The 24067-nt window shown below is 46.7% G+C and overlaps 1 protein-coding gene across 6 annotated transcripts in view; it reads left to right on the forward strand.

Moving 5' to 3' along the window:
* Nucleotides 1–24067, forward strand: part of LOC139250576 (uncharacterized) — a 336890-nt gene that overhangs the window by 137365 nt on the left and 175458 nt on the right. For all 6 annotated transcript variants that reach the window (XM_070872975.1, XM_070872969.1, XM_070872972.1 and 3 more), the window contains 3 exons: nt 2594–2706; nt 2797–2925; nt 4214–4414. In XM_070872975.1, the coding sequence (XP_070729076.1) occupies nt 2594–2706; nt 2797–2925; nt 4214–4414 (443 nt within the window). The remainder of the gene's footprint in view (nt 1–2593; nt 2707–2796; nt 2926–4213; nt 4415–24067) is intronic.

Here is a 24067-nt window from a genome sequence, read left to right on the forward strand (position 1 = left end):
GGTATGGAGAGAAAGCAGGAAAGGGGTACTGAAGTTGCATGATCAGCCATGATCATATTGAATGGCGGTGCAGGCTCGAAGGGCCGAATGGCCTACTCCTGCACCTATTTTCTATGTTTCTATCTCAGCCTTTATATGTGATGCCCGCAAAGCCACGTGCGTTCAAGCGATGATGCCCTGCACCATGGGGTAGTCCGCTATCCTGGCAAAGCCACGTGCATGCTCCACTTGCTTCTTTCTGGTTAATTAAGTCCCCTCCCCTCGCATAAAGAGCTTCTGTCATCTCTCTTGTGCAGCAGTGGACGGCAAACTGTGAGATGTTGCAGATATTGCCTGCTCTAACCTGGAAGGATCCTGATGTAAAGAAACTCAAGGCCATGGTCACCTTTACAGCCAGTGGCAGCAGTGTTTTTACCATGGGCTTGACAGAGCTAGGTCTTGTTCCAGTGGCAACGATTAACCAAGACGACTGGAGACCAGCTCTCCTGCACGGACCCAGTGCGCACACATATCGCAGTGTGGGCTGGCCTGTGCTGCCCCTGAGCTCTCTCCTCTCCTGGGCCCCGATCACGTCGCTCTACAATCTCTCGCCGCTCCTTCGCCCCGACCGCGCCACTCCTCTGCTCCTTGCCGCCTCTCCTGCTGTACCTGCTCCCGCTCCATTCAGCGACCTTGATTTTGGTGACATTCAATCCAGTCGCCCTTCTCCTGATGTGCAACGGCCATCGCAAATTAAAAAAATCCATGCACAGGCATCTTCTACCCTTCAATATGTATTTCGGGACCTGGAATGTCAGGCCCTTCATTGAAACACCTGTGAACTCATCCCTTTTTGGTGTGGAAGCAAGTCATCCTCGATACGAGGGACCGCCTAAGAAGACCTTGTCTTGCCATGGAGTGAGCGGCAGGTCTGGTTGCAAGAAATGGCGGCGTTCTGTGTGCACCTTCTTCGTAAAGTGCAGATGTCCCATACACTCGCTCAGGTTGAAGTAAGAGAATTGCTCTCGGAAGACCCTAGTTGGTAAAGTCTCCTTCTGAGAGCCCTTCTCTCCCTCCTTCTCCTCCCTTTGCGAGCAGCTTGTCCTCTTTTCTGCCTCTGCTCCATCTCCCTATCATGCTGCAGGCCAAGGGTGATAACAACTAGAGCACCCATGACTGGGAGCAAATGGTGTGACAAGAACCCTTGAAGTTAGCAGCAAGGGCTTCTCCACTTGCAAAAGCACTCATTCTCACCTCTCCAACTTTAAATAACTCTAGAAGCCCCAAACACTTCCATAAACTTACACAGTGCCAGTAGAAATCAAAAAGCAAGTTACCTGAAATTTGTTGATGATCCATTTAAATAGCACTGTGGTGGCGGCGGGGGGGCGGTTGGGGGCGTGGGGTTCCTTCCTGCTGCTGAATTCATGTTCAGCTGTGCGAAGTTAACACAAGGCATTAACTCCAGCGATAATGACAAAAATGGCAGGGCTGCCGTCAAATCAAGGTTGCACGCTGATTGACGCCACGATCTTCCTACTTACAATACTTCTAGAGCAGGCTCCTAACGACTGCCCTACCATCCTCAGCAAGATAGCGTTCTGCATGGCCCGCACCAGAAATGTGTGCGCACTGCCCAGAAGCCATTTTGGTCCCAATTCGTCACCCGTAGCTCCCAAATGACGGGTGCTGAATTTCTAGGCCCAGGACTTGAGCTATAATGCTCCATATATTCTATGAGTAGGCAAGCATAGGTAGAACTCAGAAGGGTTCCCTTTGCAACAGTTGTGACTTGTAGGAAGTGTAGGTTTAAAGGTGAAGTTGTTCAAGTACAAATTAAATGAAGAATTGCAAATACTGGTATTTCAACATCTGTAAAGAGAAAGAACAGGTTAATGATTTCGGTGTAAGCTGTTTGATAGGATTGGAAAATAAAATACAGGCGAGCCATTATTAGGGCTGAAGCAAGCAAAGGGGAAGATTGGGGAGAAGAGAACAGCAACTAAATGTACAGTCCCCACCACGCACGTCGTCCACTTATTACAGTCCTATATCGGGAATATGGGGCTAACCATTTGCCATCGACATAGGCTTCAATTAGAAAGGTGTCACAATATTCACCCCAATATTTCCCTATCCACTTTGTTAAAGCCCTTCATAATTTGGAAAACCTCAATTGTAACTCCTCTTCTGCTTCTTAGCTCCACGAGAAATAGTTCCAAATATCTCGTAATTATAGTTTCCCATCCTGGTGGATCTACGAGTCCTTTCTATAATGGAGTGCCCAAAACTGCACACTACTCTAGCCTACTCAGTATCTTGTATTAATTCATTATTACTCATTTACACTTGTACTATATCTAGCTACACTCACACATTCAGGGAATTATGTATTTGAACCCCTATGACATGGGCTGAAGTGCAGAAACAACTTTTTACCCCTAGTGTCTGTCCCATTTGGCCCAAATGCCTGGCAGACATGAAACTCAACAGACACAGATGTTCTTGCATTTCATTTCTGGGATATTTAAGTGAACTCTATTTGGGTAAATAGTCCAGTCTGTAACTCTATTCACGACCATTAATGATCATACGTTTTTCGTTTAACTGACAGGTACTAATGATGACATGGGTGTGGTAGAAGACCGAAGAAACACTTCTCGTGAAGCATTAGAGAAGCTATTCTGTCTTCTCACTACTTACTTCTCAGATTGCACTTTTGATCAGGTAGCGAGTTTTAAAAATACCTTGGTTATTTTTGATTTAAATATAGATTCAGCCATTTTGGAAGTCTGATTTAACTTGTGTTGTTTGAAGAATATATTGCAGAACATTGAAAATCCAGGGCGCATTCAACTTCATCAAGGTGTAAAGGACTTGGCTGGAACTTCAGAGTGTTATATGGGCGATGGAGAAGATGTAATGAAGGATCGCATATTTATTAGGGTATGGTTTGTCACATTTAGCCAATGCCAATATAAAATATGCTCAAATGTTATTTTTATTTTTCTTCTACTGGAATACTGTGACAGAATTTGAGAAAAGGGCAGGATGTCTTAAGGTTAAAGATTAGGCCCTTGGGTTGAATATTTTAAAAATTGCATGAAGCTAACACGTTGCTGGAGGTTACTGACTGGAACTTGTAGAAATGATTTCTCCATTATTGGAACGTGGGGAAAAATGTTCACGTTAGTAATCCATATGGGGAGTAATTTTGCGCAGCAGTATTCACATTGTGGAGCCTCACTAGACTGGTGATAGGGTGGGAGCTGGGCTAGAACACTAGGTCTAATTCTCTGTAGGTCCAAGCTCTTATCTAGTGAGGCTCCATACTGGGAGCAGAGACGTGAAAAATTCCCCCATGATAACACAAAATTAATTGGGAAATGTCAGAGCTGAAGACTAGACAGATCTGTCTGGACATAATGCCTATTGTACGAATTTTTTTTTCCGTTCATGGGATGTGGGCCAGCATTTATTTCACATCCCTAATTGGCCTTGAGGAGGTTGTGGTGAGCCACCATAGCAGTCCGTTTGGTAAAGGTACTCTGGCAGTGCTGTTAGGGAGAGTGTTCCAGGATTTTGACCCCGTGACAATGAAGGAACGGCGATATATTTCCAAGTCAGGATGGTGTGTGATTTGGGGAGGAACTTGGAAGTGATGGTTTTCCCATGCGCCTGCTTCCCATCTCCTTCAAGGTGGTAGAGGTTATGGGTTTGGGAGGTGCTGTCGAAAAAGACTTGGCGAGTTGCTGCATTGCATCTTATAGATGATACACACTGTAGCCACGGTGCACCAATGGTGGAGGGAATGAATGTTTAAGATGGTGGATGGGGTGCCAATAAAGCAAGTTGCTTTGTCCTGGATGGTGTTGAGCTTCTTGAGTGTTGTTGGAGCTGCACTCATCCAGGCAAGTGGAGAGTATTCCATCACACTCCTGACTTGTGCCTTGTAGAAGGTGGAAAGGCTTTGGGGAGTCAGGAGGTGAATCCCAGCCTCTGATCTGCTCTTGTAGCCACAGTATTTAGGTGGCTGGTCCAGTTAAGTTTCTGGTCAATGGTGACTTTCAGGATGTTGATAGTGGTGGATTCAGCAATGGTAATGCAGTTGAATGTCAAGGGGAGGTAGTTAGACTCTCGCTTGTTGGAGATGGTCATTACCTGGCACTTGTGTGTTGGAAATGTCTTTTGAATTTCAATTATTAAAATGACCCATTTGAAATTGCTCATACAGGAAAAACTGCAGGAATACATAACCATGCAGAAAACACCTAATAAAGAGAGAACTCTGCAGAATATGAAAATAGCAGCATTGAAAACCGTTGAGGTTTATGCTCCATGCAAGATTTTGATTGGGAAAGAGTTTCTAGAAACACCTGGCGTTGATGACACCGATCCATTGGCATTAAAACTAATCAATGATGTACTGGATGAGGTAAGTCATTACATCACCTTTGTCATTTGTCTTCTTTCTCCCATCACCAGCTCAGAGATTTTCACCTGGGACATCTAGCTAGTGGGGATGAGGATCTTGTAACTTGAGCACGAGGCAGCTGGAGGATTAGGGTAAGGATTTGGCTACAGTGGAGTCTGTGGAGTTGCCTTCCCTTGTCTGTGGAGGCACTGGACTCTGATCTCATGGGTCTTATAATGAAAAGGAGGATATTGGATAAACACGTGGAGCTACTAAAGGTGCTCCCCCAGAACGTGAGGCAGATGACACGGGTCTTGATTCCGTTCACTGGCTTCATATGCAGCATCGCTGGGAAACTTTTTCCTCTAAGAGATCAATAGAATTGTGCAGCTTCATTTCAGAATGTGACCATCCTCCACCACCCCCCCCCCCACCCCATTCCCCTCCCCCAACATCAGCTTGCAAGGAGGAGGCAGTAACCCTGGAGGCCCTGGCTTGGAGAGAGCTCTCCATTCCAGCCTTCAGACACTTGGGGTCTGGGAACAGGAGGCACCTTCTCAGGGCTTTCAGGATCTGCAGGGAGTCATTTGATCTGCCCTCTCACTTATCAGAACCCAAAACCTAGGCCAAGAACCAGTAATTTGGCTGGTTGGGTTCCCTAAGTTCCAGGGAGTGATCAATGACATGGATCTAGGCTTTTATGTTCTTTTTCAGAGGAGTGGCAACTGTATGAATAGGAAGGGGTTGTACACTCTCAGGGCCCAAGTTTCCACATGATTTGCGCCTGATTTTTAGGACTATCTTAGAAATCGCAATTCTCCACATTTTTTTTTCTGCAGTTCGAGTCAGGTTCGAGTCAGGTAGAACAGTTCTACTTTGGAACAGAAGTTTTTCTTCAAAAGGGGGCGTGTCCGGCCACTGACGCCTGATTTGAAAGTTTCCACAGTGAAAACGTACTCCAAACTAAAGTAGAATGGAGCCAGTGAAGATTTTTGTAGAACTGAAAAAACCTGTTCTACACATTAAAAAATCAGGCGCAGGTTACAAATTAGGCGTCCAGAACGAGGGGGGGGGGGGAAGGGAACTCATTAAATTCTACAATAAATCCTTATTTATACTTCTACAAATATTATACAAATAAATCCAACCTGAATAAACATTTATAAGCAAAGAAAAGATTAAATAAACCATCTTCCTACCTGTGTGAAAGTGCTTCAACCAGGGAGAATTCTGCAGCTGTTCGTGCCGCTGAGCGGGAGTGGGGGGGGGGCGGAGAAAGCCGTTCGTGTCGCTGGGGGGGGGGGAGAAAGCCGTTCCTGCCGTTGGGGGGGGGGGCGGAGAAAGCCGTTCGTGTCGCTGGGGGGGGGGGGAGAAAGCCGTTCGTGTCGCTGGGGGGGGGGGGGAGAAAGCCGTTCCTGTCGTTGGGGGGGGTGGCGGAGAAAGCTGTTCGTGCCGCTGAGCGGGGGGTGGCGGGGGGAGAAAGCTGTTCGTGCCGCTGAGCGGGGGGTGGCGGGGGGAGAAAGCTGTTCGTGCCGCTGAGCGGGGGGTGGTGGGGGAGCAGAAAGCGGTTTGTTGTTGTGGAGGGGAGGGAGGGGAAGGAGACAGCGGTTTGTTGCCGCGGAGGAGAAGGAGACAGCGGGTTGTTGTTGTGGAGGGGAGGGAGGGCAAGGAGACAGCCGTTTGTTGCCGCGGAGGGTGGGGAGGGGAAGGAGACAGTGAGAAGGGTAGCCTCAGTGCTGATGTGCTGATGGCAATGTGATTTTATTAAAAAAAGTTCAAAAATTAAACAGCTACAAAGAACTACAAAAATGGCCGAGTGCCAATGTTTTTTTTCACACTGAGCATGCGCGAACGCTCCAACGCGCACGCGCAGCGTTGCCGGCAGGAAAAAAACTAATTTAAATAGTACCCGCCCCCTCCCACTTACAAAATCGGCGTGAGTGTAGGCTCCGCCCCCCTGGGCGCCACGCCAAACAGACAAGGAGCTGCAAAGCGCTCGAGAATAGCGCGTTTTTTTTCTGCTCGGAGGGGCGCCCGTTTTTTATCGTGTGGAAACTTGGGCCCTCAATGTGTAGATTGTGTGTGACCATCACCATAACACCTTGCAGGATGCCCTGGCAGCACAAACTATGCCTTTGTTCCCAGGTAGTTAACAGTAACCCCGCTGTTTGCAGATACTCACCGAGTGAAAGACTGGTTCCTGGGAGGCTGATCATACACACAGTTGCCCTGGCTCATGACCTCCCTGTGCCGTTCCTTATACTGCAGCACAAGAGAAAGTACAATGAAGTCCATGCTTTCACTAAATCCATCATAGAGCACATGATAGGCATGCTGAAAAGACAGTTGTGGTGCCAGGATAAATCAGAGTATCCTGCTATATCAACCGGCCAAAGTGTCCAGCATCATCACTGAGTACTGCATGCTGCTCTATTTGGCTGTTGATTAAGGCAAGAATCAGGAGGAGCAGCTGCCAGACTCTTCAAGAGGGGAAGAACCTGAGGAACTGGAAAAGGATAAGTTGGTTCCATCTTGCAAGCAGCTGGATCCACATTAGTTAATGAATATATTTCCTGACAGACCTTGGTCTGTTACTGCACCATATTCCTCCCACCATCTGACCATTTGACCCACAAATTTCTGTAATAGTAACTACAATCCCAGAATAAAGAACCTCTGTCCCAGTGACATCAGTCCTCCGTCCAGTTCAACACTTATACCAGATGAAAGTTCCTAACACAAAATACCATGTGCTAAATTCATTATTCTTCATTATTCTTCCAAATCCAAATAAATATCCCTGAACCTAATAGTTGTTTTCTTGCTGCTTTTCTATTCTATCAGTGTGTGCATGTTATTCTCTTCTAATTAATCTTTTCGATGGTGTGTCCATGATAAGAGGAGAGGTAGCTGAGTCTTACTGAGAGGCTCTTGAGATCAACATAAGAACTAGGAGCGGGAGCCGGCCATTCAGCCCATTAATTTCAAGGTGGCTTTTGACCTCCATCACCATGAACTCTAGATGGTCCTCCTTGAGGCTGTTGTCTAAAAGTTTTAACTTGCCTTCTACGGCCAGATTTGGGCTTTGAGTGCGTCCGCAGAGTGGCTGGGTGCTGCTCAATTCTTGCCTCCTCAGTGAAGCCGGAGCATCTATTGAATTGTTGCAAATGCGGAGAACCTGCCCCAACTATTAAACGATTCAGAGGGTGGAAAAACACAGCATTTCCATCCAGCCAAAACAATCTATGAAATTTCTAGGGATAAATAATCTGTACCTTCACCTACCAAACTCATTTGTTGATGTGTCTTTCTTAGTTGGAGTATTGGGAGCAGTTTTGGTTTCCACGTGATAGGAAGGATGTTGAGGGAATAGAGAGGGTATAGTGCAGATTAGTCTGCTATAAGGAAATACAAATGTGAAGAAAAGCTTGAAAAATTGTGGCTATTTTCATTGGAACAGAGATTAAGTGGTGATTTGATAGAAGTGATTACAATTCTGAAGCAATTTGATAGATTAGTTGGAAGGAGACTGGAGGTAATTTTGACTTTGACCAGCTTCTTTTTGATATTGTTTAAGATATCGTCTGACTCAAAGAAACATAGAAACATAGAAAATAGGTGCAGGAGTAGGCCATTTGGCCCTTCGAGCCTGCACCACCATTCAATAAGATCATGGCTGATCATTCACTTCAGTACCCCTTTCCTGCTTTCTCTCCATACCCCTTGATCCCTTTAGCCGTAAAGGCCATATCTAACTCCCTCTTGAATATATCCAATGAACTGGCATCAACAACTCTCTGCGGCAGGGAATTCCACAGGTTAACAACTCTCTGAGTGAAGAAGTTTCTCCTCATCAGTCTTAAATGGCTTACCCTTTATCCTTAGACTGTGTCCCCTGGTTCTGGACTTCCCCCACATCGGGAACATTCTTCCTGCATCTAACCTGTCCAGTCCCGTCAGAATTTTATATGTTTCTATGAGATCCCCTCTCATCCTTCTAAACTCCAGTGAATACAGGCCCAGTCGATCCATTCGACTGCACAGCGATCATCGCCCTTAAGCGAAATGCTTATGTCATGAAAAGGTTGCATGTTTGCATGGATAAAAGCAAGCCAGATTTTGTTACATTTTGTGAAGACCTGCTGAGCACTTTTCCTCTGACAAAATTGACTTCAATGACTCAAAGTTGAAGGATCCTCTCTAAAGCAGGAAACATTGACAGCCTGACATTACTGTATCCTAATATATTCAGATAATCTTGTCCCATATACTCACAAAATCTATTCATGCAACTAATGAACATATGAAAATATCCAAAATTTCAATTAGAATATTCTCAACATCTACTGGGATTGCATCCCTTGCAGATTGGGCATATTAATGCATGATGTGAGCAAGGCATCCAGGGCCTATCACTTCCCTTTTTAAGCTTGTCTTTACTTTGTTGTGCACATTTTCTCTTCCATGTCTGTGCAGGCTGCCAAAGTTTTTGTTTGTGTTATCTGCTGACAATGCCACAACTTTATTTATTATCTCCGTTGCAAAAAGTTCTGACGTCTCCGTTAAGTTCAACAACATCCATAAGTTTAGTTTGCACACATGAACTGCCTTTACAAGCCTTGAAATAGTGAAACAAGACAGGAAGCAATTTTACATATCCATTATTCAATGCATCAAAAGACAGTGACAAATATTGAACATCTTTTAGGTCTTCAATTAGTTCATCATTTGCCCATGGAGAAAAAACATTTGCAACTGTTGCTTCAAGCGTTGTCTGCGCTCATAAGAATTTTGGGTGGGTGACATTTTTATTTAAATTGGAAGTACAGACTATTGACCTGAAACTGTGATTATGTCTAATGGTGTGATATGCAAATATTCCTGCTTGCTCACTCTGCGTTGGCTCAACTTGCAAAAAAAATCAGTAACAGTACTTGAACTAGCAGCTTTATGTTTAGTGGTACCTTTATGTACTTTTATAAATGTCCTGTCTCCACTCGAAATGGAAAATACTGACTGGCATAATCACTGGCATATTGAATATAATACAGTTGCTTCTTTTCCAATTGGTCGTAAATATGCAAAATCCTTTTGAAGCTGGTCATTAAAGCAGCAATTACACTTTTTTGTCAACACCATTTTCACTTTACATACACTGAATATCAAATCTTGTGTATGTTCTGGCAATAGTGCTGTACCATCTAACTCGTCCCCGAATATCCTAACTTTTAATTTCTCAATTTTAAATCTGTCCAAACAAACTGAAATTTTCCATATAAGGTTTGAAACACCCTCTGTCTCAGAAGGTTTCAGAAACCTCTTCCTGGTGGGAGAATGTAGAGCTTGCCTTATTTAAAAAAGACACGCACCATGTTGATCTCTGAGGTAAAGTAAATCCACTCACTTACAGCTCTCACTGTGCCCTCAGCTTCTCCGGTGACTCAATTCCCCAGAGTGTAGTGCGGCCCGAGCTATCGATGGGGTCTTTTGTCAACCGCGTTGCATTGTGGAAAGGCGGGGCCGTCATCGTCTCCTCCATTCAGTGGGCTCCTGGAATCTGTTCTTGAGCTTAAACTGGCCAGACATGGGACAAGAATCTCTCCTCCGGGGTTTCTGTACATTTGTGTTTAAAAAACAAAGATCGAATTTTTCCAGTTTATCCAAAAATAAAGCTAAAATACAACTCTTGCCAACCAGCAGACAAATGAATATAGCTCTATTCGGGGATGAGTTTCCTCAACCAGAGACCCTTCCGGGGACATTGTTTGCCTGGGGACACATTGTTTGCCTCCGGAAAATGGGGATGAATTGTCAGCCTACAAATATCAACTGTGCCTTAGTCCTGCTCATTATATTATGATCACTATTGCCTAGATGTTCCCCTACTTTTACTTCTCTTATCTGCTCTGGCTCATTCCCCATTATTCAATCCAATAGCGAATTCTCCCTTGTTGGGCTTTTTAAATATTGGGTTAGAAAGGAGTCCTGTACATATTGTAGGACCTCCATTCCCTTATCCCCTTTACCTACCTCTTCTGTCCAGTTAATACCATAGAAACAAAGAAAATAGGTGCAGGAGTAGGCCATTCGGCCCTTTGAGCCTACACCGCCATTCAATAAGATCATGGCTGATCATTCCCTCAGTACACCTTTCCTACTTTCTCTCCATACCCCTTGATCCCCTTAGCCGTAAGGACCATAACTAACTCCCTCTTGAATATATCCTATGAACTGGCATCAACAACTCTCTGCGGCAGGGAATTCCTTAGGTTAACACCTCTCTGAGTGAAGAAGTTTCTCCTCATCTTAGTCCTAAATGGCCTACCCCTTATCCTAAGACTATGTCCCCTGGTTCTGGACTTCCCCAACATTGGGAACATTCTTCCCGCATCTAACCTGTCCAGTCCCGTCAGAATCTTATACGTTTCTATGAGATCCCCTCTCATCCTTCTAAACTCCAGTGAATAAAGGTCCAGTTGATCCAGTCTCTCCTCATATGACATTCCAGCCATCCCTGGAATCAGTCTGGTGAACCTTCGCTACACTCCCTCAATAGCAAGAACGTCCTTCCTCAGATTAGGAGACCAAAACTGTACAAAATATTCCAGGTGAGGCCTCACTAAGGCCCTGTACAACTGCCGTAAGACCTCCCTGCTCCTATACTCAAATCCCCTAGCTATGAAGGCCAACATACCATTTGCCTTCTTCACCGCCTGCTGTACCTGCATGCCCACTTTCAGTGACTGATGAACCATGACACCCAGGTCTCGTTGCACATCCCCTTTTCCTAATCTGCCGACATTCAGATAATATTCTGTCTTCGCGTTTTTGCTCCCAAAGTGGCTAACCTCACATTTATCCACATTATACTGCATCTGCCATGTATTTGCCCACTCACGTAACCTGTCCAAGTCACCCTGCAGCCTCCTAGCATCCCCCTCACAGCTCACACCGCCATCCAGTTTAGTGTCATCTGCAAACTTGGAGATATTACACTCAATTCCTTCATCCAAATCATTGATGTATATTATAAAGAACTGGGGTCCCAGTACTGAGCCCTGCGGCACTCCACTAGTCACTGCCTGCCATTCTGAAAAGGACCCGTTTATCCCGACTCTCTGCTTCCTGTTTGCCAACCAGTTCTCTATCCATGTCAGTATATTACCTCCAAGACCATGTGCTTTGATTTTGCACACCAATATCTTATGTGGTACCTTGTCAAAAGCCTTTTGAAAGTCCAAATACACCACATCCACTGGTTCTTCCTTGTCCACTCTACTAGTTACTTCCTCAAAAAATTCCAGAAGATTTGTCAAGCATGACTTCCCCTTCATAAATCCATGCTAACTTGGACAGATCCTGTCAATGCTTTCCAAATGCGCTGCTATTTCATCCTTAATAATTGATTCCAACATTATACCCACTACTGATGTCATGCTGACCGGTCTATAATTACCCGCTTTCTCTCTCCCTCCCTTTTTAAAAAATGATGTTACATTAGCTACCCTCCAGTCCATAGGAACTGATCCAGAGTCGGTAGAGTGTTGGAAAATGATCACCAATGCATCCACTATTTCTAGGGCGACTTCCTTAAGTACTCTGGGATGCAGACGATCAGGTCCCGGGGATTTATCGGCCTTCAATCCCATCAATTTCCCCAACACAATTTCCCGCCTAATAAGGATATCCTTCAGTTCCTCCTTCTCACTAGACCCTCGGTCCCCGAGTACTTTCGGAAGCTTATTTGTGTCTTCCTTCGTGAAGACAGAACCAAAGTATTTGTTCAATTGGTCTGCCATTTCTTTGTTCCCCATGATAAATTCACCTGAATCCGACTATGTTTGTCTTCACTCATCTTTTTCTCTCCACATATCTATAGAAGCTTTTGCAGTCAGTTTTTATGTTCCCAGCAAGCTTCTTCTCGTACTCTATATTTTTCCCCTCTTAATTAAACCTTTTGTCCTCCTTTGCTGAATTCAAAATTTCTCCCAGTCCTCAGGTTTGCTGCTTTTTCTGGCCAATTTATATGCCTCTTCCTTGGATTTAACACTATCCTTAATTTCCCTTGTTAGCCATGGTTGAGCCACCTTCCTTGTTTTATTTTTGCTCCAGACAGGGATGTACAATTGCTGAAGTTCATCCATGGATGTTTAAATGTTTGCCATTGCCTATCCACTGTCAACCCTTTAAGTATCATTTGCCAGTCTATTCTAGCCAATTCATGCCTCAAACCATTGAAGTTACCTTTCCTTAAGTGTAGGACCCTAGTTTCTGAATTAACTGTGTTACTCTCTGTCATGTATGTAACCTTCATGTAACAACACTGCAATACTGTATATACTTGAGAAATGCACACCTTGACCACAGGGGGTGAACTTATGGAAGATACTCCTCACCTGGTCATCCAAGTATATAAAAAGGCAGGGTCATCACTTCTTGGTTCTGTGAATAAAGGTTCAGGTCATAGAGTGACCTTGTCCATAGAATGTGCCTCGTGTGGACTTGTGGTATTGTGTAAGGACTTTACAGTGGTGACGAGAAACGGGAATTAACGACCCACGAGAATAGCCACCGGTAGCACAGAGGAACGGTACTGTGTTGAAGACTGGGACGATTTCGTTGAGAGGCTTCAGCAGAGCTTTGTCACGAAGGACTAGCTGGGAGATGCAGAGGCCAAATAGCGAAGGGCTCATCTACTGACCAGCTGTGGACCTAAGACTTACACGCTCATGAAAGACCTGCTAGCACCCAAGAAGCCGGCGGACAAAACCTTTGAAGAGCTCAGCAAACTAATCGGTGGGCACCTCAAACCGGCGAGCAGCATACACATGGCCCGACACAGATTTTGTACCCACCGATGTCGGGAAGGACTGAGCATACCGGAATTCGTTGTGGACCTCCGGCACTTGGCCAGCCTCTAAGTTCACAGATGCCTGCAGCGGGGAGATGCTCAGGGATTTCTTTATTGAGGCCATCGGTCATGCCAGGATTTTCAGAAAGTTAATAGAGACCTTGGAAGCGGCGGCGTTGCTGGCTCAGACTTTTATGGCGGGGGAGGAGGAAACCAAGATAATATGTGCACGCAACTCTACCTCCAACGTGGCGATGGATCAGGGGGTCAACATCATAAACATGACTCAGAACCCAGCAGGCAGGCAAAGGCAGTTCGACACACCCCAGGCAGCAATAGACCCCAGAACAGGCTTTCAACACAGACAATGGCAGGCTGAACGGACATTTACGCCATCCTAGTGGACAATGCGTTCTGGGATGGGGCCATTGACACCCACTAACAGGGTGATCAAGAGCAGTCAAAGGGACAATCAGCGAGGAATGCCTTGCAACAGCTCTTTTGTTCACACCAATGGGAATCTCAGTTCATGCTGGAGGTGTGGGGGCAAACATGCTGCTAGGACTTGCAGGTTTCAACAGTTTGCCTGCAGAAATTGTAACCTCACTGGCCATTGAGCGAGAATGTGCAGGAAGCCTGCGACCAGGCTAATTTACGAGGTGGAGGGACCAGAAGAGGGGTCTGCGAGGCAGGATGACGCATGGGGCAAATCAATGGACGCTGAAGTTCAGCGAGTTCATGTGGCGAACGTTCACAGCTCATATACCAAAACGCCACCTATGATGATGAAGGTCCTATTAAATGGCATCCCGGTATGCATGGAGCTGGACACGGGGGCCAGCCAGTTGCTCATGAGCGCTCAACAATTCAAAAAGCTATGGCCACTCAAAGCCAGCAGACCCAAACTAGAACGCATTGAGACTCAATAATGGACGTACACCAAATCAATCATTCCAGTGCTAGACAGTGCAATGTTGGCTGTCACACACAATGGATCAGTGAACAGGCTGCCGCTCTGGATTGTCCCGGGCAATGGTCCCGCACTGTTGGGGAGGAGCTGGTTAGCTGAGATGAACTGGAAATGGGGGGATGTGCACGCAGTGTCATCTGTGGAGCGAAGTTCATGCTCACAGGTCCTACAGCAATTTGAGTCGCTATTCCACCTGGCGTCGGGACGTTCAAAGGTACCAAAGTAGTGATTCGCATCACCCCGGACGCCAGACCAGTGCACCACAAAGCTAGAGCTGTGCCGTATGTGATGCGGGAGAAAATTGAAAGCGAATTGGACCGTTTGCTGAGAAAGGGCATCATCTCGCCCATTGAATTCAGCGACTGGGCGAGCCCCATTCTTCCCGTCCTAAAAGCGGAAGGCTCGGTCAGGATCTGTGGCGACTACAAGGCCACTATCAACCGGGTGTCCCTACAAGACCAATACCCGCTTCTGAGAGCGGAGGATCTTTTCGTCACGCTGGCAGGCGGCAAGCTGTTCACCAAGTGGGACCTCACTTCAGCCTACATGACCCAAGAACTGGCCGACGAATCTAAGCTATTGACCACCATCCCACTCACAAGGGACTGTTTGTTTACAACAGGTGCCCGTTTAGCATTCGATCAGCGGCCGCGATTTTTCAAAGAAACATGGAAAGCCTGTTCAAATCCATTCCTGGAACGATTGTATTTCAGGACGATATCCTCATCACTGGTCGTGACACCGAGGAACACCTCCACAACCTGGAAGAGGTGCTACGCCGAGTGGACCGGGTAGGCCTGCGACTTAAGAAGCCTAAGTGTGTGTTTTTGGCTCCCGAAGTCGAGCTTCTGGGCAGGAGGGTTGCTGCAGATGGGATTCGGCCTACCAAATCCAAAACAGGCGATTCGACAAGCGCTCAGGTCCTGCAACACATCGGAGTTGCGTTCATTTCTGGGACTCTTGAACCATTTCGGGAACTTTCTGCCGAACCTAAGCACATTTTTGGAGCCGCTACACGTGCTCCTGCGTAAGGGCTGCGATTGGTTTTGGGGGGACTGTCAAGAACGGGCTTTCAATCGGGCGCGTAACCTACTTTGCTCAAATAAGTTGTTGACCCTGTACGTCCCCTGTAAGAAATTGGTTCTGACATGTGATGCATCGTCCTATGGGGTTGGGTGCGTGTTGCAGCAGTGCAATGCTGAGGGGCAACTCAGACCTGTGGCTTATGCCTCCAGGTCGTGCTCTCGAGCAGAATGGGGATATGGGATGGTTGAGAAGGAAGCACTCGCATGTGTCTATGGGGTGAAAAAGATGCACCAGTACCTTTTTGTCAGGAGGTTTGAATTAGAAATGGACCACAAGCCGTTAACATCCCTGTTGTCAGACAGCAAGGCTGTCAATGCCAATGCGTCAGCTCGCATACAGCGATGGGCTCTGAAAATTGAGCCGACGTGCTCAGCAGGCTTCCACTGGCCACCACTGAGGGGGCAGCGGAGCAAAGCGTTGAGATGGTCATGGCCGTTGATGCCTTTGACAGCGCAGGTTCCCCCATCACAGCCCGCCAGATCAAAATCTGGACCAACAGAGATCCCCTCCTATCTTTGATTAAGAAATGTCTCCTGACTGGGGATTGGGCGCCCGCACACAGAGCATGCCCTGAGGAGGTCAGACCGTTTCACAGGCGGTTGGATGAGCTCTCCATCCAAGCCGACTGCCTACTATGGGGCAGCCGGGTAGTCATGCCCCAGAGGGGCATGGAAGCTTTCATCAGGGAACTCCACAGCGAGCACCCAGGCATCGTGCTGATGAAGGCCATTGCCTGGTCACACATTTGGTGGCTGGGAATTGATTCAGACCTGGAACACTGTTCGCAGGTACACGACGTGTGCTCAGCTGGGAAATGCCCCCAGGGAGGCCCTGCTCAGCCCGTGACCCTGGCCCACCAGGCCATGGTCACGCATTCACGTAGACTACGTGGGTTTGTTCATGGGGAAAATGTTTCTCATCGTGGTTGATGCGTACTCGAAATGGATCGAGTGCATCATTTTGAATTCATACACGACATCCACCACTGTGGAGAGTCTACGTGCGGTCTTTGCAACCCAAGGTTTGCTGGACATCCTTGTTAGCGATAATGGCCCATGGTTCACTAGCTACGAATTCCGGGAGTTCATGTCGGGTAATGGCATCAACCATGTCAGGACAGCACCGTTCAAGCCGGCCTCCAGTGGCCAGGTGGAACATGCGGTCCAAATCATAAAACAAGGCATGCTCAGGATTAAAGGTCCCTCTCTTCAATGCCGCCTATCGCACCTCCTGCTGGCCTATATGTCCCGACCGCACTCGCTCACGGCGGTCCCATCCACGGAGCTCCTTATGAAACGTACACTCAAAACTCGGCTGTCCCTCATTCATCCTGTCTTGTCCGACATTGTTGAGGGCAAGCGCCAGTCCCAAAATGAGTACCATGACCGAAATTCAAGGGGGAGATTTATAGAAATTGGTGACCCCGTATTTGTTCTCAATCACGCTTTGGGGCCCAAATGGCTTGAATGTACTGTAATAGACAAAGAGGGGAATAGGGTCATCGTGGTCAAACTTAACAATGGGCAGATATGCCGCAAGCATCTGGACCAAGTAATAAAAAGTTTCAGCATGGACACTGAGGAACCTGAGGAAGATGATGAGATGGTATTCACACCACCGCCAGTGAATGAGCAACAAGAACATTCAGCAGCATGCACAATCCCTGCAGTCAGTCCGGACAGGCTGGAATCACCACAGGGGACAGACATGCAGGCCAAGGCTCAACAGCCAAAGCCCCAACTGTGGCGCTCCACGAGGGAGCGCAGACCACCCGAAAGACTTAACCTGTGATCCCAATAAGATGTTGAGGGGGAGGTGATGTCATGTATGTAACCTTCATGCAACAACACTGCAATACTGTATATACTTGAGAAATGCACAGCTTGACCACAGGGGGTGAACTTGTGGAAGATACTCCTCACCTGGTCATCCAGGTATATAAAAAGGGAGGTCCCACGCAGGGTCATCACTTCTTGGTCCTGTGAATAAAGGTTCAGGTCATAGAGTAACCTTGTCCATAGAATGTGCCTCGTGTGGACTTGTGGTATTGTGTAAGGACTATATACTCTCCATCTTAATAAGGAATTCTACAATGTTATGGTCACCCTTCCCCAAGGGGCCTTGCACAACAAGATTGCTAATTAGTCCTTTCTTATTACACATCACCCAGTCTAGGAAGGCCAGCTTCCTAGTTGGTTTCTCGACATATTGGTCCAGAAAACCATCCCTACGACACTCCAGGAAATCCTCCTCCACCGCATTGCTACCAATTTGGTTAGACCAATCAATATGTAGATTAAAGTCACCCATGATAACTGCTGTACCTTTATTGCATGCATCTCTAATTTTTTGTTTGATGCTGTCCCCAACCTTACTACTACTGTTTGGTGATCTGTACACAACTCCCACAAGCATTTTCTGCCCCTTGGTATTCAGTAGCTCCACCCATACCGATTCCACACCATCCAGGCTAATGTCCTTTCTTACTATTGCATTAATTTTCTCTTTAACCAGCAACGCCATCCCGCCTCCTTTTCCTTTCTGTCTATCCTTCCTAAATGTTGAATACCCCTGGATGTTGAGTTCCCAGCCTTGGTCACCCTGGAGCCATGTCTCCGTGATGCCAACTACATCATACTCGTTAACTGCTATCTGCGCAGTTAATTCATCCAACTTATTCCGAATACTCCTCACATTGAGGCACAGAGCCTTCAGGCTTGTCTTTCTAACATACTTTGCCCCTTTAGAATTTTGGTGTAATGTGGCCCTTTTTGCTTTTTGCTTTAAGTTTCTCTGCCCTCCACTTTTATTTTTCTTCTTTCTATCTTTTGCTTCTGCCCCCATTCTACTTTCCTCTGTCTCCTTGCACAGGTTCCTATCCCCCTGCCATATTAGTTTAACTCCTCCCCAACAGCACTAGCAAACACTCCCCCTAGGACATTGGTTCTGGTCCTGCCCAGGTGCAGACGGTCCGCTTTGTACTGGTCCCACCTCCCCCAGAACCGGTTCCAATGTCCCAGAAATTTGAATCCCTCCCTTGTGCACCACTCCTCAAGCCACGTATTCATCTGAGCTATCCTGCAATTCCTACTCTGACTAGCACGTGGCACTGGTAGCAATCCTGAGATTATTACTTTTGAGGTCCTATTTTTTAATTTAGCTCCTAGCTCCCTAAATTCGTCTCGTAGGACCTCATCCCATTTTTTACCTATATCGTTGCTACCTATATGCACCATGACAACTGGCTGTTCACCCTCCCTTTTCAGAATGTCTTGCATCCGCTCCGAGACATCTTGACCCTTGCACCAGGGAGGCAACATACCATCCTGGAGTCTCAGTTGCAGCCGCAGAAACGCCTATCTATTCCCCTTACAATTGAATCCCCTATCACTATAGCTCTCCCACTCTTTTTCCTGCCCTCCTGTGCAGCAGAGCCACCCATGATGCCATGAACTTGGATGCTGCTGCCCTCCCCTGATGAGTCATCCCCCTCAATAGTACCCAAAGCGGTGTATCTGTTTTGCAGGGGGATGACCGCAAGGGACCCCTGCACTACCTTCCTTGCACTGCTCTTCCTGTTGGTTATCCATTCCCTATCTAGCTGTGTACCCTTTACCTGCGGTAAGATCAACTCGCTAAATGTGCTATTTACGTCATTCTCAGCATCGTGGATGCTCCAGAGTGAATCCACCCTCAGCTCTAGTGCCGTAAAGCGGTCCGTCAGGAGCTACAGCCAGCTGCACTTCCCGCACACTTAGTCGTCACGGACACCAGAAGCGCCCTGACTTCCCACATAGTACAGGAGGAGCATAATACCTGTCCGAGCTGTCCTGCCATGACTTAACCCTTAGATATACTTAAATTGGCAACAACAATGCTAAAGGTTACTTGCTGATCTAGAAAAGAAAAAGAAAAACTACTTACCAATCACCAGCCAATCACTTACCCCCTTGGCTTTGACGTCACCTTTCGATTTCTTTCTACTTCTTTTTTACCTCACTGCTGTAGCTGCACCAGCTAGCCTCTCCGATCTCCCGCTGCTCCCGTGAACTCTCGCTCCCCGGACTCCGAGTGTGGGCCTTTATAGGCCTCTAGCTTCTCCGATCTCCCGCTGCTCCCGTGAACTCTCGCTCTCCGGACTCCGAGTGTCGGCCTTTATAGGCCTCTAGCCTCTCCGATCTCCCGCTGCTCCCGTGAACTCTCGCTCCCCGGACTCCGAGTGTGGGCCTTTATAGGCCTCAAGCCTCTCCGATCTCCCGCTGCTCCCGTGAACTCTCGCTTCTCGGACTCCGAGTGTGGGCCTTTATAGGCCTCTAGCCTCTCCGATCTCCCGCTGCTCCCGTGAACTCTCGCTCCCTGGACTCCGAGTGTGGGCCTTTATAGGCCTCTAGCCTCTCCGATCTCCCGCTGCTCTCGTTCCCCGGACTTTACAATGAATGAGAAAATACTTACCTGTGATTGGGTGTCCAGGCACACTTGACTCCTGCACACGTCCCTACGAGCACATGCTGCGACGTGCAGGGAGAGGAGACCTGCGGATCGGGATTTCGAGTGGGCACAGCAGCTTCAGGTAAGTGCGCATTTTATGTCTATTATTTAGTGCTTTGCCCGCTGGAGGTCCTCGAGAGGAATTTCTGCCCCAATATATTACCCCCAACCTCGTGCGCATTTATCTTGTGCAGTAACCTTTTATGTGGCACCTTTTTGAATGCCTTCTGGAAATCCAAATACACCACATCCACTGGTTCCCCCTTATCCACCCTGCTCGTTACATCCTCAAAGAACTCCAGCAAATTTGTCAAACATGATTTCCCTTTCATAAAACCATGCTGACTCTGCTTGATTGAATGATGCTTTTCCAAATGTCCTGCTGCTGCTTCCTAAATAATGGACTCCAGCATTTTCCCAATGACAGATGTTAAGCTAACTGGTCTATCGTTTCCTGCTTTCTGTCTGCCTCCTTTTTTAAATATTGGTGTTACATTTGTGGTTTTCCAATCCGTTGGGACCGCCCCAGAATCTAGGGAAATTTGGTAGATTACAATCAATGCATCCACTATCTCTGCAGCCACTCCTTTTTAGGACCCTAGGATGCAAGCCATCAGGTCCAGGAGACTTGTCCGCCTTTAGTCCCATTATTTTACTGAGTACTACTTCTTTAGTGATAGTGATTGTGTTAAGTTCCTCCCTCCCTTTAACCCCTTGATTATCCACGATTGGGATGGTTTTAGTGTCTTCTGCTGTGAAGACCGATACAAAATATTTCTTCAAAGTCTCTGCCATTTCCCTGTTTCCCATTATTAATTCCCCAGTCTCATCCTCTAAGGGACCAACATTTACTTTAGCCACTCTTTTCCTTTTTATGTACCTGTAGAAACTCTGACTATCTGTTTTTATATTTCGTGCTACTTTACTTTCATCATCTATCTTCCCTCTCTTTATTACTTTTGTCATTCTTTGCTGGCTTTTAAAAGTCTCCCAATCCTCTGGCCTCCCGTCAGTCATGGCCACTTTGTATGCCCTTGATTTCAATTTGATACTATCCCTTATTTCCTTAGTTAGCCACAGATGGTTATCCCTTCCCTTACAGTTGTTCCTTCTCATTGGAATATATTTCTGTTGAGAGTCATGAAATATTTTCTATGTTTCTATGTTTCTATATCTCCTTAAATGTCTGCCACTGCTCATCAACTGTCCCACACCTCAAACTATTTTCCCAGTCCACTTTAGCCAACTCTGACTTGATACCTTTGTAGTCTCCTTTATTTAAGCTTAGAACACTGGTTTGAGATCCAACTTTCTCACCCTCCAACTGAATTTGAAATGCAACAATCCATGGTCACTCATTCCAAGGGGATCCTTTACCAGGAGATCGTTTATTAATCCTGCCTCATTGCACAGTACTAAATCAAAGATAGCCTGCTCTCTGGTTGGTTCCGCAACATACTGTTCAAGGAAACTATTCCGGATACGCTCTGTGAACTCATCCTCATGGCTACCCAGGCCAATTTGCTTTGTCCAATCAATATGAAGGTTAAAATTGCCCATGATTATTGCCGTTCCTTTTGTACAAGAACCTCCGCAATTATAAAACTTCGACCCACCGGGCCACCTAAGGGGGTGATAGTATCCTTCCCCATGATGACCGACTTCCGGTCCGTTGAACAAAAAGGCCGAAGAGCGGAATTGCACTCAAGAAGCCACCACATCCACTACGTCGGTAAAAACACGAGAAACAGGGTAGGTGCGCCCCATTTCCAGCAGTGGGCAATTTCGGCCCCTCTCTGTCCCTGTGGGCTGATTATTCGCATCGAATTGCGTACTGGTGGTAATCACCGCCACTGCCGGACCCGACTTATCGGACCCTGTGGGATCCACTCCGTCAGGCCAGCCATCTCGGTACCCGTATCTAAATGCCTTCTCCTTCAAATAGCCCCAATCTACCTCACCTCCAATGTCTTCAGTGCCTATGCCGGTCACTATCTTGGTTGCAACAGCTGATACGGGAGTCTGTTGCTTTTCCCAATTTTCCCGTAAGTTCTAATATTTTGAGTTTACAGAGTGGTCCGTTCCCTTACGGGGCTGTTTGACCGCCTCTCTCAGCGTTTCTCTCACATCCTCCAATTCTTGTTTAATCTGTGTATTTTCCTTTTTATACTTTTTCAACTCCTGGAGTCTGATGCGCCTCAGCCAAGACAGCTCCTGCATTTAAACTTGAGAGATTTTGCTGCTGCTGACTGTTCAGCCCCCAGCTCTAGTGCGCGAACCTGTCAGCTGAGTCGATCTATCTCTTGGTCTTTCTGCAACTTAACCTCCTGTAACTGTTGCTTAAGACTCTTGATCTCTTTTTCTTTCTATTTGAACAATTCATCGTCTCTTTGCACACACAGCATTGCGCTCCATAAGCTAAAAGTTTTTTTGCCTTATCAACTGTTAACTCTTTCTTGTCTACCTGTACCTGTTATTACTTCTTCAAAGGGCATACGCCCTCCCCTATTTAAACATTCTACTAAAAGCTCCTTTAAGCCACCCCTGGGCAACTTTTCTAACTTTTCCTTATACGCTGACACCATTTGTTTGCCCCCCATTTCACTAACGCTTTTGAATTACTGGCGGGTCTCACATGAGTCTCCGCACATCTGTAACCGGTTTCTCCTCCCAAAACACACACATTGGCCAAACTCGTCACTTCCAATATTCCAGAATACTTCAACGGGCAATCCAAAGCCGTCATCGCCAGTCCTGACGATGGTCACCAATCTGTAGGGAATTTTAAATGCCCTTATTTACATAGATTTGACTGGCATAAAAGGTGACGACAAGGTTACTCACTTTAGTACACCAGAACAGTTTATTAAACACACACAACATGCATTATACACACATGGACAGGAATGACTTGGTTAAAATACAGACTTTACTTCCCATACAACCAAGGATGACTGCACACATTGACGTGGGATGTATCGCTGGACACCCTCTCTTCTTTCCTTGAAGTCGTCTCCTCCATGTGGCGAGGGGTCTGGTAGTTAATTTTCTTCAGTATACAATCGTCACATTCCTTGTTGATGGCTGTCTGAGCTTTGCCTCATTCCGTTGATGATTGAATTATCGTGTTCCAATCTCACGATCTGTTCTCAACTTCTCTGTCTTTTGTGAATGCATTTCTCAGACAGAAAGCATTAGTCAGCAGGCATATTTACAACAACAAGGGAGCCGAAATTGCCCCTTCCCTGTTGAGGTTGTTAACTCTGGAAATCATCAGCCATGCTGCGGAGTACGGTGGCTGCTGATTTTTCGTGTAATGGCCACCATTATCAAAATTTTGCTCCGGCGGTGACCCACTCCCCCTCACCACTCCGTCCTAAGTGCGTCATCAGATTGCGCACCGCCGATGTACCCCCCCCCCCCGCGCGCCCCCAACGGCGAAATTCCGTCAAGAAAATCTTCCTCCCACCGAGTGGTGCCAAAACCTGTTTTTTGACATGGTCCAGTGAGGCTGTGGCCTTGTAAAATGGAGGTGCATCTCTCATTAAAGGGGAGGACGTATTGCCATTGCCGCCATTTTTTTTTTCAGGCCGACAATAATGCCCCTGGGCCCGGCCGAAAGCCTCTATGGTGGCCCAATGGACCAAACTGTAAAATTTGCATCGCTTTCCCCTTTAAGTGCAGGGGAGAACCGTGGTGATGCAGCGTTGTGATGACAACATCAGCAAAACTGGTATCTGTGTTTTACAGAAAAGAAGCCATTAACTATCGAACACAATTAAAATAGTCCATTAACAAAGGTGGCTTTTTTGACTATTGGTTTTGTGAAGATATTAACCCTTTACAGCAGTGACCACCACACAGTGATTGTGGCGATGAAGTCCCTTCTTCATACTGAAGACACCTCCATTGTGTTGTGTGGCACTACCACTGTGCTAAATGGGTTAGATTCAGAACTGATCTAGCAACTCAAAACTGGGCATCCATGAGGCATTGTGGGGCATCAGCAGCAGCAAAATTGTACACCACAATCTGTAACCTCATGGCCCGGCATAATCCCTCACTCTACCATTACCATCAAGCCAGGGGATCAACCCTGGTTCAATGAGGAGTGCAGATAAGCATGCCAGGAGCAACACCAGGCATACCTTAATTTTGGTGTGGCCTAACCCGACCTTTAGTTTTGGGGATGGAGCCTTGGTCTACGCCAAAACGATCGGGCTGCCATGGTAACCAGAGACATAATGCGAGCTGAAGCATACAGCCAGCGCCCAACACA

This window comes from Pristiophorus japonicus, unplaced genomic scaffold (genome assembly GCF_044704955.1).
Source record: "Pristiophorus japonicus isolate sPriJap1 unplaced genomic scaffold, sPriJap1.hap1 HAP1_SCAFFOLD_393, whole genome shotgun sequence".
Lineage (NCBI taxonomy): Eukaryota > Metazoa > Chordata > Chondrichthyes > Pristiophoridae > Pristiophorus > Pristiophorus japonicus.